Source organism: Cucumis melo, chromosome 5, assembly GCF_025177605.1.
Source record: "Cucumis melo cultivar AY chromosome 5, USDA_Cmelo_AY_1.0, whole genome shotgun sequence".
Classification (NCBI taxonomy): Eukaryota; Viridiplantae; Streptophyta; class Magnoliopsida; order Cucurbitales; family Cucurbitaceae; genus Cucumis; species Cucumis melo.
In genome coordinates this window covers 23,614,738-23,628,629 of record NC_066861.1, presented here as the reverse complement: position 1 = coordinate 23,628,629, position 13,892 = coordinate 23,614,738, and the positions used below count along the sequence as shown (strand labels likewise).

General features: G+C 27.6%; 1 protein-coding gene across 1 annotated transcript; it reads right to left on the bottom strand.

Annotated features, from left to right (window-relative positions):
- LOC103492789 (transcription factor bHLH146) lies at nucleotides 1-822 on the bottom strand. Its single transcript, XM_051085384.1, has one exon. The coding sequence runs from the start codon at nucleotides 694-696 to the stop codon at nucleotides 70-72; it is 627 nt and encodes a 208-aa protein (XP_050941341.1). The 5' UTR covers nucleotides 697-822; the 3' UTR covers nucleotides 1-69.
- Between the last annotated feature and the right edge of the window lie 13,070 nt (nucleotides 823-13,892).

The window sequence follows — 13,892 nt, the reverse complement described above, 5'->3', positions numbered from 1 at the left end:
TTGATAGATGAAAATTCATATATATATATGTTGCTAAAAAAATGTTTCAATTTCCCACAAATTTAAAAATTAAAAAAAAGTGTTTGTTTCAACCAAACCTCTAAGAACATTGACTTGCAACTCAAGACATTTTACATAACTTTCAGTTTGTTTCAACAAATCATCTTCTTCATCCAAATTATTACCTCCAATACTAAAATCATCACCACCTGGTATGATCTTCCTCAGCTTCATCAACCCATTTTCCATTTCTTTCTCTTCTTCTTCTTCTTTTTTTTCTTCTTCTTCTTCTTCATGATGATCTTCTTCTTCTTCTTCTTCTTCTTCTTCTTCATCTTCATGATGATCTTCTTCTTCATTTCCTAAATTTTTATGAGAAATTTTCTTCATTGTTTGAAGAGAAAAATCAAAACCATTTTCACTGCCATTGCCAAGTACTTCTTGTTGATCATCTCTTTGAAGAAGCTTCTTTTTCAGAGCAATTCCCCAACTAAATTCACTTGCTGATTGAGCCATTGCCATGTCAACTTCAAACCTCACAAGTTTCTGAAAATTTTGTTGTTGTTGTTGATGAGAAATTTTGACTAAAGATGTCATCAAATGTTTGACATAGTTTCTTGCAAACATTGTGTATGCAACCTTGTTTGGTTCTATGGAAAACACCCTTCTTCCTTTCCTCACAATTTTCCTTACCATTTCTTCACACAAAATTTGAAGAAATAACAAGAAATTAAAGAAAAGTTATATTGACGGGTTTTGAAGAAGACAATGAGTACTCTCTTTTTTATGTTACAAAAAAAATTGAAGCATATAAAAGGAGAGACTTTGAAAGAGAATTTCAAACAAATAGAAAAGAGTGGTGGTTGATATAGTTGGAATAAAAGTGAAAAATCTTATCCAAAAAAAAAAAAAAAGGAAACAAAAAAGAAAAATGAAAACGGAAAGCAATAGAAAATCCACGTAGAGTTAATTTAGTTTGTTAGCAATGTGCACATAGAAAGGGAGAATCATTTATCATAGAGAATAATTCAAAATACAACATCATACTTTCGTAGTTAAATGCACTTCTCTAAACCGTAGGGTTAAAATTTAATATTTCCAAAACATATTTAAATAAAACTTTCGTACTTCATCCTTCGAAGTATCGTCATATTTTAGATTTAAGACATTCAACATTTATTTTTAAATAAATATTTAAAATTAGTTAAAATTATGAAAAATAACTCACTATGACTAAAAACTTATAAAATTAAGAAAACTAAAAATAAAAACAAATACTATTTATAAAAAAAATAGTATTAATTTCATACAGAAAATGTTGTCAAGCAAAATAAACAGACATGTTATATTTTTGAAGAGTTTTTTTTTTTTTTTTTTTCTAATAATAAAAAAGAATTGGGTTTTAATATGGAAAGAGATTCACATGGCTTCACATGCATGGCTTTTCCTTAGGGTTCTTAAACCTACCTGAGGAGGGACCCTTTGGCCATGTGCATAACCAAACAAAAACACCATTGCCCCACTTTAAATGCCATCACATGATATTCTCTCTATATCATCAATTCTTCCTTTTCTTAAAACAAATAAAAACGTTTTCTTTTTACCCTATCTTGATTTTGATTTGTGACGATCGAATCTCTAACTTTAAAATTGAATTGATAAGTTGATTGAATATATATATATGCTGATTTTGAAAAGAAAAAAAATGTACATCTTTTTGTTTACTCTTCCTACAAGATTTTTTTTCTCTCTCTCTTTGCTCATTTCAAATCAAAACAACTCATTTATGCTATTTCCTAGCTTTTTTTTTTTTTTACTACAAATTATATGTATATCTTCTCTTTCTCTTTTTCTTTCAATTTTATTCACTAAACTTTGGTTTTGGGTTTTTCTCCCATTTTGTGGACTTATTTGTTTGTCCTCAATCAACTCTTTTGAAAAAGGGTTTGGTCCCGACCTCGGATTGTTTGATTACAATTTTCGTTTCTAGGATCTTTTTTCCTTTGTTTTGTAGTCTTTGTATTGAATTCATTGTAATAATTTTGTTTTTTTAGTTTTTTTCCTTACATTTGTTAAAGGTATCTTACACTGCTTTTATACTTTTTAAATGATAAATGAGTTATTCCTCTTATTTTCGATTAGTTTTAAGATGAAATAACATGTTATCTAATCAAAGTCTAAAAAGTTCAAAAGGATATTCGATCCAATTTAAAAAATGGGGTTTCGATTTAAGAATGGTGAAGATCTTAAGATCATTTTAAAAAATTGGGTTTCGATTTAAGAGACCATTTTAAGGGGCATGTTGAAGATCTCTCCCAATTGGAAAAATCAATGAGCCTTGCTTTTTTTACACGAAAAATGTGTTATTTTTCTCGTTGCTAACTTAGTTTTTAGGATGAAACCAATGTTATCTAATTGCAAGTAACAAATGTTATGGAATATAACTAAATTTGAAGAAATTAAAGGAAAAAAAAGAATACTCTTGATGAAAAAAAAAGTCACTATAGTTGTATAGAAGTAAAATTGTTATCAAACTAGGCAAAACCCTAGTAAGTATACCAATTATTTCTTTGCAAATATATATATAATGATAAAACAAGGAAAAAGCGTCAACAACAGTAAAGTTAATGAACCTTTAGTTAATCAACAAATGATACAACTAATGGATCAGTTAAAGAAGTTTAACAGAATAAACACACAAGATTGTTAGCTTATTAATCTTGGGATGCTTGAGTGTTGTATTGCTTTGCTTCAATCTCGATGTATATATAAGTGTTTATGCCACACAATATTTTGATGAACAATATATTTGTCAAATAAAATTTTTCCTTAACAAGATTATTTTTTTTTAGAACAAAATAATATTTTTGTAAGAAAATATTCATAAGCTAAACTTTCTTAATTTGATAAAATAATATTTTCTAAACAAATAAATATTTTTTATAAGGAAGGTCCCACCAAATAGTCAACATATATCATTAATCAAACACAAACGTTGCTTTTTAAATAGAATTTTTTGTTTCTTGTTTGTTTTTTTTTTTTTTTTTTTTTTCTTATCAACCTCAAACTTGGAATTTGAAACAACAAATTTATTGAATCAAGCTCATGTTAAAAATACAAATAATGTTAGTAGCTATAAAACATGTCAAAGTTCAAATTCTTAGCCTTATTATATAATATGTGACTTTAAAAATAGGCCAAACATATATTATTTTGTTTTAGGAGAGAGTGAGACTCTGCATATCTCATTTCACTCTTCTTCTTTAAATATCATTACTTTTCATCAAACTGTCATGTTAGAATTTAAAATAGTTTTTTTTTTTTTTTTAAAAAAAAGTATTACTCATAGGATGGAAACAAATTAAACGTTGGTGTTGAAAATTTAGTGACTAAAAGTAATTATTTTCTCATGATTTTATTTTTATCTTTTAGTATTAAATATTAAAAGGATAGATATATGTTTTTAAAAAAAGTTTTGATTATGAAGTTAGGATCATCTAACAATATATTTAAACGTGGCATCAAAATTTATATGTTGAACTCTTCATGGTGATTCGATTTAATGAGTAACTATTATCCAAACAGAGATGATATGCCCAAAGTGGCCACCATACATACATACATACATATAATGATATAAATACCTAAAAGGTTAATTGTTATTTGTTTAGTCTATGTTAAAATGTAGCAAAATTTTAGATTATATCGATGATAAATATTGATATGTAACTTTTAATAGTAACTATTATTGACATTGACATAAACTAATAAAAGACTCTATCAGTGGCTATCGTTGAAACTTTGTTATGTTTAGTAAATATTTTCAATAGTTTTGTCATTTATAACTTGAGTCAATCAAGTTTGACTTGTTGAGTTGGAAATAATTAGGAGTACGAGACTCCAATTTGAAGAGGGTTATGGTCTATATTAATAGCATATATTTAGTGTTTGAGCATGTGTTAAAATAATAGAGACTAAGGTTACTTTAATCCGTGTTTTGTTACCATAAAATTGTTTACAACTTAATGGTTAAAGTAATCAACAACTATCTCTCTGCGACGAGTCTAATATAATTGATAACTCAACCCATTGGTGACCAATTGTGATGTACGCAACAATCGACTCTGACAATCACCTCAGTTGGTTGGACGGCCACCTTTGGTGCCAAACTTCAGTAACCAACTCGATTATCGAAGACCACTTTGAGCAACAAGCTCTAACGACTACTTTCATGGTCAACTTCAACAATCACTTATGCAGCCACCTCTAATGAATACCACCTCTAATGAATACCACCTCTAATGCACCTTCGACAATTAGCTTCAAGGACTACCTCTAGTAGCCAACTCCAACGACCACCTATGTGATTAACTCCAATGACCACCTATATGTGATCAACTTCAGCAAAGACCATTAGTACCGACTCCCAGATTTGACTGTGCCAACCTCTAACGACTTCCCTTTCTGCAACCAAGTTTGACAATCACCTTCGACAACTTGATCATAGTATTTAATAGTCTTTGTAAATTGACTTCATTAGAAAGACTTCGAGCGGAGAAAATCAAACAAAATTGCACATAAAAACTCTTTTGAGACCACATTTTAAAACATATAATCATCAAATGAAAAACTATAAATCCTAAACGTGTGAACCAAACGGATATTTTCCTTTTCTTCTCGTATCTTATTTCGAAAATTAATAAACAAAAACTGTAGAAAAATGATTGTTTTCATATTTTTATATAATTTTATGGAAAAGTAAATAAATTCCCATACAAAAATTTAGGAAGAATATTTTAATTAACAAAAATTTTAGAAATATTTATAAATACAATAAAATATCACAATCTATTTGTGACAAACTACAGACTATTATTTGTGTCTATCATGATATAGATAGATACAAATATTAATCTATCTTGATCTATTGTGATCCATCCTAAATAGATTGGTATAAATTTGCGTGTAATAAAAAAAATTATCTCATAACTGTAAATATATGCTTTAATCATTTGATTTTGACTGAAAAAATGTGATATTTAAGGGACCATTCTTCTATAATAAAATGATAGAATAAAAAAGGTGAATGTTGATTAAAATAATATATACCTCAAACACATATTGTTATAGTCCAATTCTAGTTTAGTCTTTACTCAAAATATAAACTATTACAATCTCATACTAATAACCAACTCAACTCCCCTAATAGTCGATTAATATTTGACCCACCAATTTAAAATGTTGATGGAGTTGAGTTGGTTATTTTAAACTATTCTACCCAACTCACCCCTAATTCACCTAAACTCGTTTCAATTCTATGAGTTTCTAATAATTATATCAATTGATCACCACTAATGGCTATAGTCGTCTCACTCTGTGACATACTTCAACGACTACCTTCATTGGATCAATTTTGAGGACCTCCTCTAATGACAAACTCTAGTAAATAACACATCCAATAATTATCCACTCTCGTGTGGTCAACTTTGACCGGTCAATTCAATTTGGTCATTATATTTGATTTGTGGATATAAAAATACTTGCAATGAGTTTTAAAATGTTGTTTTATAACCATTTCACTTATATTAAACCATTATTGCAGCATCCAAAATTAAAATAATTTAACTCGTAAAAAGATTAGTACTATCCATCTTAATGTTAAAAGTTAGATTCTCTCGCTCATATTATATATATATTTAGAAGAAAAAAAAATTGCAGTACACTTTCACAAAGACATTGCAACTTAGTTGTTGATGAAGCACGATTAAATTTTTTAATTAAATTAATCTAATTAAATTAATCTTCATTCGTTAACTATCAGTTATTCCACTAAAGACTAACAATTGCACTCTTCTTATTGTAAATATATTCTTATGTCTATTAAATATAACCAATCGACAGTCCAATGATCCTTCACAAATCGCTCATAAGTACAACTAGGCTAAAATTATTGTTTTGTCCCTTATAGTTACATCTAACGCCTCAAGTACCACTAATCACTCTATTGAACAGTAAGTTATAAACTCCTCTCAAGCCAAGAGAGGGTGTAGTGCCACATTTTTCAATCCTTAAAAGAGCTAAACTCCTCTTGAGCCAATAGAGGGTGTGGTGCCACATTCTTCAACCCTTAAAATAGTAATTTCTCTACTTGCTCCTATCTATAGAGAAGAAGTGAATTCCTTCTTATATAACTGTGTTCTCAGCTCCCCAATCAAACGAATTCCTAAAAATGATAGGCATATTGAGTAGGCGACATAGGCCACTCTCTCACCCATGCAGATAAAAGGACCGCCTTCATAGGGCAGGAGCTCACAACTCACTTAGGATTCAGGTCAAGTCACCTATGGTTATCTTGGTGAAATGTAGTCTTTTCTAGTAATGGTGTTAATAAGAGAGATATTGATCATTTCATGGTCCGATCTTATACAAACTCTTTGTATAGAATACCCCTGTTCTAGTGTCTCAACATAAATGATTAGGATATTATATCATTTGTTACACTTTAGAACAATTGTAACAACCACAAAGCAGATCGTAGTATCACCATGATAAGGTATCCAACCTTATCCATCTACTACAGACCGTTTAGGTTATCACTTAAACTTGATCCACCTATATGCCTCCACACATATATGTTTAGGTTACAAAAAACAACCTTAAATGTTAGTTTATTGGTTTTGTGGGTTAATGCAACTAAATTTCAAATAAGATAAAATACTATATTTTATTAGATAAATAAAACATTTGTACAATACAATTACAAACTATAAGATCACGAGATTTAGGGTATCGACCCTAACTAAAAAAAATCAATGCAAAATATTTGGCGGTGGTTTTGTAAATCATATATGTTACTAGAAACCAATATTGCCCAACATAAAATAATTGTTATAGACTTTTAGTCTGCTCTATAATTTTAATTGTTAGATTGCCTTGAATTCGCTACGTGACGCTACAAACAACAAAGTACGATGGTCTCGTTTGCATTAAAAAAAACATTCTCTAATCAAGCTAGTGGTGTCGTTTGAAGTCAAAAAACATTCTCTAATATTAAAGTTCTCTCGCCGCTTCATGAACATAGTTAACACACTATTAGTGAACCATATAGATCTTTATATATATATATATATATATATTATCCCTTAATTGTTGATTTCATAACATTAACCATTTAGAATTTAATCTAAATTGTAGGATCAAACTTCATAATTAAATAACCTATACATAAGTTTGATAAAACCACCTTCATTCCCTTCGTAGTGGAATTTTATAAAACTATAGAAACTAAATTCGTATAGAAAGTTGAATTTATAATTCAACCTATATCCTAAGAGGAAGAGGTAGGGCAATGGATGGCCTAACAAGTGTGGCTTGTAAACATTTGAGAATTAAATGGAAGTTTCAATGAAAATATCCCAATGTCTCTTCCACATGGGACCTTTAAAGGGAAGATCCAAGAGAGGAAACAAAATCTTTGAATGATTTGGGGTTAAACAGAGAAATGCATGTGGGTAGTGGTGGCCACTTTTGAGTGTGAAAATAAAAACTAGTGCACACAAATACACACATACACCCACAAAAATTCATTGCAATAATGTTACATCCTACCAGCTGCATTCAATTTTTAAGCCTACTTTAGATATGCTATGATTTGGCCCATCTATATATTTCAATACAGAGGGCTTTGTTACTTTTGAACCATTATTTCATGAATTTATTGCACCCTTTCACTTGCACGCGGTTTTCTTTATGCATGGATCAGATTGGGGTCGATTTGTCTAAGATTCTAGATTGATAATTAGGTATTCGCATTCGTGTATGTTTATTTTATATAGAAAACCTAATTGTCAGGATGGTATGATGGTGAAATAATAATTATAATACGTGTGTTTTTGGAAGTGATTTTTTTTTAATGAATATTATGAAAGTTGGGTCAACTTATGTGCACTTCGACTAGTCTCTTATCGAACAATCCATTGACCATATAACGTTTGTTAAAATGTAATATATATATATATATATATATATATATATATATATATATATATATATATATATAATGGTTTTTTTCTTGTGAATTAGTTGGCATGAGTGTTTTTTTCACAAGTACTTAGACCTCCTTTTAGGATAAGACATACTTGATCTAGTTGTAAAATTTCAAGGGGCATATGTGTCAAAATGGATATTTTCCCTTGGATGGGTGTCCTCAAACGTACCACGTCGTTTCATGAGAATTTTCACCTTGAAAGGGGACATTCAAGGACACATTTCAAGTCTCTTCGCATCCTTTCATATATTAAAACTAACTATATATCATTTAATGAAAAGCCAAGAAATATCATATATAGAAATATGGATTATCCGAGTTTATATTAAAAACTTGAGTTCTTGTAAAATTACTATCAAACTAAAAAGAAAATGATTATAGCGAACCATTTAGTTTGTAACATCATTCTCCCTCCATTGTAAAGTTTGGAAGTTTAAAACCAATCATACTTTAGTTGTGTGGTAGAAAGATAAATTGCTACCTTAAGGTAATTAAAATTCGGCATGACCTTCTTCCCTAATCACTATTCGTTGGTTGCTTCTAAAAAAATTAAGATTTTGAAAAGATTTTAAGGATCGACAAATTGTGATGGTGGCAACCCTCACATGTGAAGAAAGATTGTACCCTACCACCAAAGTTACAATTTGCATCCCTTCTTAGTGGATTTGGAAGCTTTAGTACATATCAACATTTAGGTAATTATAATGGATAGTAATTTTAGAAATAATAATTAAGTATTTAGCAATGTTTCTAAAAATTATAAATATAGAATAGTCTAGGATTGATAAACTTCTATTGCGGATAGAATTTTATGGTCTATCACTAATAGACCAATACTTGCAACATGGTCTATTAGTGTGGTCTATTAGTGATAGACTTTAACATTTTTTACCAAATATACAATATTTTTAAAATGTTGTATATATGGTAATATTTTGAGTCTAATGGCTCTTTTTTGAACTGTTCCTTGACCTTTTAATCAAGGGCTTTCAACTATAATAGCCTAAATTGCTATATGATGTTACACAACGGACCTTTATTTCTAATATATTTCATAAAAGTCCTAAATGGAGCTAACATTTTTCACAAAAGAATGTCAATTTACCTTATTATCCAAATTTCTTTAATCTTGAACACTATTTTCCTTAATTATCAACCACTATATTTATTATATCAAGTGTAACTTCTTTAATTATTACATATATATATATATATATATATATATATATATTTATTAATGTAATATTTATTATCTTTGAATGATTTAAATATGGTATAAATTATTATCTTATATGGTAATAATATTTTTAATTATCCTACAAAATAAATATTCTCAATTTCATGTCCAACTAAAAGTTATTTTCTCACAATCATCAATTTTGGCACTGATATTCTTCTCCCATTTCTATTACAAAAAAGATATGTTCTTTCTTATTCCCTTCTGATTTGCTTCTTGTATACGGTTAGTCTTTTTTTCGTATATTATTTATTCTTCCGTTTCGCAGCATATATTTTTTTCTTTCAAAAATTTGTTCTTTCTTCTTCCGTTTCATAGCACATATTTCGGTAGTGTTCCTCCTATTTTGATTTTTCACACATATACTACTAAATAATACATTTATGTTTTGTGATTTATTACATTCATAATACTGCATATATTCAATAATACATACACATATTTTTACTCAATTTATATACTACTGCATATATTCAATAATTACGACATGTTCCGATTATCTTATTCATATTTTTGTTTAGTAAAGTTTTCGTGAACAATATATACATTCATATACCACTGTTTAATATACTTCTAATATGTGATTTATCAGATATATACATCTTATTCATATTTATGTTCTGTGCTTTGTTACATATATATACTACTGTATATATTCAATAATACATAAATTGTAGTTGAATTTCATTATATATCACTGCATACACAGATGATGTTATCAGTATATACATCTGTATATATACAATAACAGGTATTTAGTGACACATGTAGTTTAGTTTTTTTTCTTTCATGTTTCGTATCGTTTTCTTTGTTTTTTTCTCAATTCGATTAGTATTTTCTTTTATTTATTACATATATACTACTACATAATACATTTATATTCTATGATTTGTTACGAATATACTACTGCATATATTTAATAATAAAGAAATTGAAATTGTCATCCTTCCACCGAATGTAAAACGTTCAGTTGATCGACCAAAGAAGATTAGAATTCTTTCTAAAATGGAGTTCAAGAGACGCGTTAAATGTGACCGTTGTGGACGTGTTGGCCATAACCGAAAGAGATGCAAGTTTTCCTTATTGAATTAGTTTTTACTTCTAATTATTAGACTTTAGTATGTTGTTTTTGAATTTTATTTGAAATATTCATATTCCATTTTTTAGTTCAATTATTTTATTTCCATATTTTCCATAAATTTCCTGCGTACTAATCAAAGTTCCTCAATTTATTATATTTAATATACTACCCTTCATACGTAATCACTATTGTTTCAAACATAACTTATTGTCTTTTACATACAATATGAATATTTGAAATAAAATACATAAACTAATTTAACAAATTGAAAATACAACCTTTCATTCATAAAATATACAATGTATTATTTTATATATACTATTTATAAATCAATTTAACATATCCTCCCCATTCAACCACTTTTTCATTGACTGGGATGAATATGTTACATTTGATTTAATATTGTATATATTTAATAATATTATGTATATGATGGATATTATACATTAGAATTGGATATATATAAAAATTGAAAATGTGATAAAGTGTTTGTGTTAAGTATATTTGCAATAATATTATATATATTATAGTGCAATGCAAATTTTCAACTATTAAACTATGAAAAATAATGTAAACATTATTGGTAAATATAGAATATTTACGAAATTAAAGGATAATTAAAGAATTGAATTTGAAAGTATAATGGAAAATTATCGTATATGTAATAATATTATGTATATAACATATATTAAACATTAGAATTGAAAGTAAAAAACACAATAAATAACAAATTCTTTTTAACACATTCTATAGGACTTAGGTAAATGTATATATCAATATTGTTCAAATCAATAAAACTGTCCAACTTGGATCTAAGGCTAGTGTACAATTCTTTATAGCACATATGTTCATTAACTATTATTTTGGACACACTAAAACTAACGTAATTGTTCGATTCATTGAAAAAACCATTGAAGTAGACTGCAATTTTGGCCATCCTGTCAAAAAACATTATAAATATATGTCACTAATAATTTATGTTTAGGGACAGATATATGTATAATAAATCACAGAACAAATATATAATATTCTTTGGTTACTGAATGTCAATATATACATATTACAGTAAATAAGAAGGAGCATATATATACTAAATCACTGAACACACATATCATATTTATCAGTTACTGTATGTCAATTTATATGTATTATTGTATACATGAAGGGGTGTATATACACTAAATCACATAACAGACATATCATATTCTTTAGCAATTGTATGTAAAAATATATGCATTATTATATATATAAAGTGGTATATATCTAAAACAAATATTTCGAAATATAAGAGTAAACGTACTAGGAAAACTACGATGTAATGGAGTATCAAAAAATATGAGAAATTGGGGAAGACAACTAACGAGAAGTATGAGGAGAACGAAAGGACAAAATAAATTGAGAATCGGTGAAGAACGAAACCGAAATCGGTGATGGACAAAATAGAAATCGGTGAAGAATGAAACTGGATGTACCGGAATTGGTGAAGAACGAAACTGGATGACTATAGAAATTACCGGTGAGGAAATTGAAAAAGTTGATGGTGGCGAATGAACAATTTAAATGATTTAGACAGTGGATGAACAATTTAGATGAAATATTTAGTACCGAATTTAATCAAGATCTATTAAAAATTATTTCCATATTAAAAGATATATTATTCGATAATAAATGAAAATAAATTATATAAGGTAACGTTTTTCCTTTAATAATTAACGTTTTACATTAATAAGTATAATAATTAAAAAGTTATAAATGGATAATAATGATCGATATAATGTAAATAAAGAAATATATAGTATATAATTTTATATAATTAATGTTAATGTTAAAGTTAAAACCGTATTAAAATATAGAAAATGGTAGTGAAGAAAATTAGATTAGAATATTTGTAGAATATAGTAAGTGAAACTATATATTTTCTGTAAATCTTTCTATAATCTAACTAACTTAAAATGCTCCAATGTGATACGCCATTTTTCTAATGGGCCAAAAGCCCAAATCGTTCTCAACGATAAGTTCACTAACAATTCTTGTTTGTACAAATAATGGTGAGCATACAGCACATCAATTAAACTCTTTTTCGCCGGTGCACTAAAAGAAATCAACAAGTGATCTCTAGCAGTATTAATTTGAGGATATTTCTTTTGTTGAGATATCATTTTAAATATACTGCTCCTAAATTTAAAAGTGGTCTGACCAAACAAACTCAAATATATATATATATTTTTTATTTTCACTTTAAACTACTTAAACCTAAACCCTAATAAGCTATTATAATATATATATATATATATATCTTTATTGAATATATATACACTTTTTTCCAATAATTTATATGTATGGATTTTTTTTTTCAAGGGTTACCGTATAAAATGGAATATATATCTTATACGTCACGTTTAGACGATCAATTGCAATGAAAGTTCATTTGAATGCAAACGTAATAGCTTCAATCATCTTATTTACTTAAAATTATTAATTTATTTCATATATATTGCTACATCTATCTCTGAGGGTCAATTGATAACGGAAAAGGAAATAGTAAAGAGGTAAGTAGATAATTTTTCAGTTGTAATAGTAACAATGATGATAACCTTAATAAAAACTATGATGCTAATGGTAACAATGCAACGTAATTCTTAGGCACAATCTGATTATTCTATTTTATTACAGTTTTGATGTATGTCAATACACATGTGGAACACAAATAATTACTACCAAAAGTAATCAGATGTGACTTGGTTTTTTTATTCCCACTTAATCTATTATGTTTTCACTTGGATAAATTTGACCCTAGTTCAATCGGAAAGTTTCAATTATAAATATGTATAAAACCAACTATTTATGTACACCGATGGCCATTCAATTTTTTGTTTCTAATTTTATTTCTTTTATAGTATAATACGGGTAGGAAGATTCAAACTACAATCTTTTTTATCTTTAACACATTCATAAATATAATTTAAGTTGTGCTCGCTTTGACTTGAAAATTAAAACTATAAATCCTATTTTTACCAATAACTTTATTTGTTTTGTTAGTCTTTACATTTTTTTCCTACTATACTCAAAATGAAGCCAAATTTTCAAACCTAACGATTAACCAAAGTTAGTTTCTAAAATTTTGATTTATTTGAATTCCAAGGTTTTCTTATGGGAACTAAAAAAAATGCTATTGAGAGAGAAGAAGAAGTGCGATCTTAATCATTTTGAAATCACATCCAATTATGTTGTTCAAAAACATTGAGGCTAAATTTGCATCAACTATAATAAATTATGGTGCGTTTGAATTACACTTTAAAAATTAAGTTATTTGAAAAAAACTAGAAATATTTAGAAGCCACTCAAAATAGATTTTTAATTGATTTTCAAGAAAAAGAGTTTAAACAAAAATGAGTCGTTTCTTAAAAAATATTTTTAAGTCAATCCAAACTACGGTGAACCATTGTCAATTTAATAATGAAGTTTGATATCTACATTTTTCACATGTAACCCATGAATCCATCATTATATGTGATTTTTTCTTATTC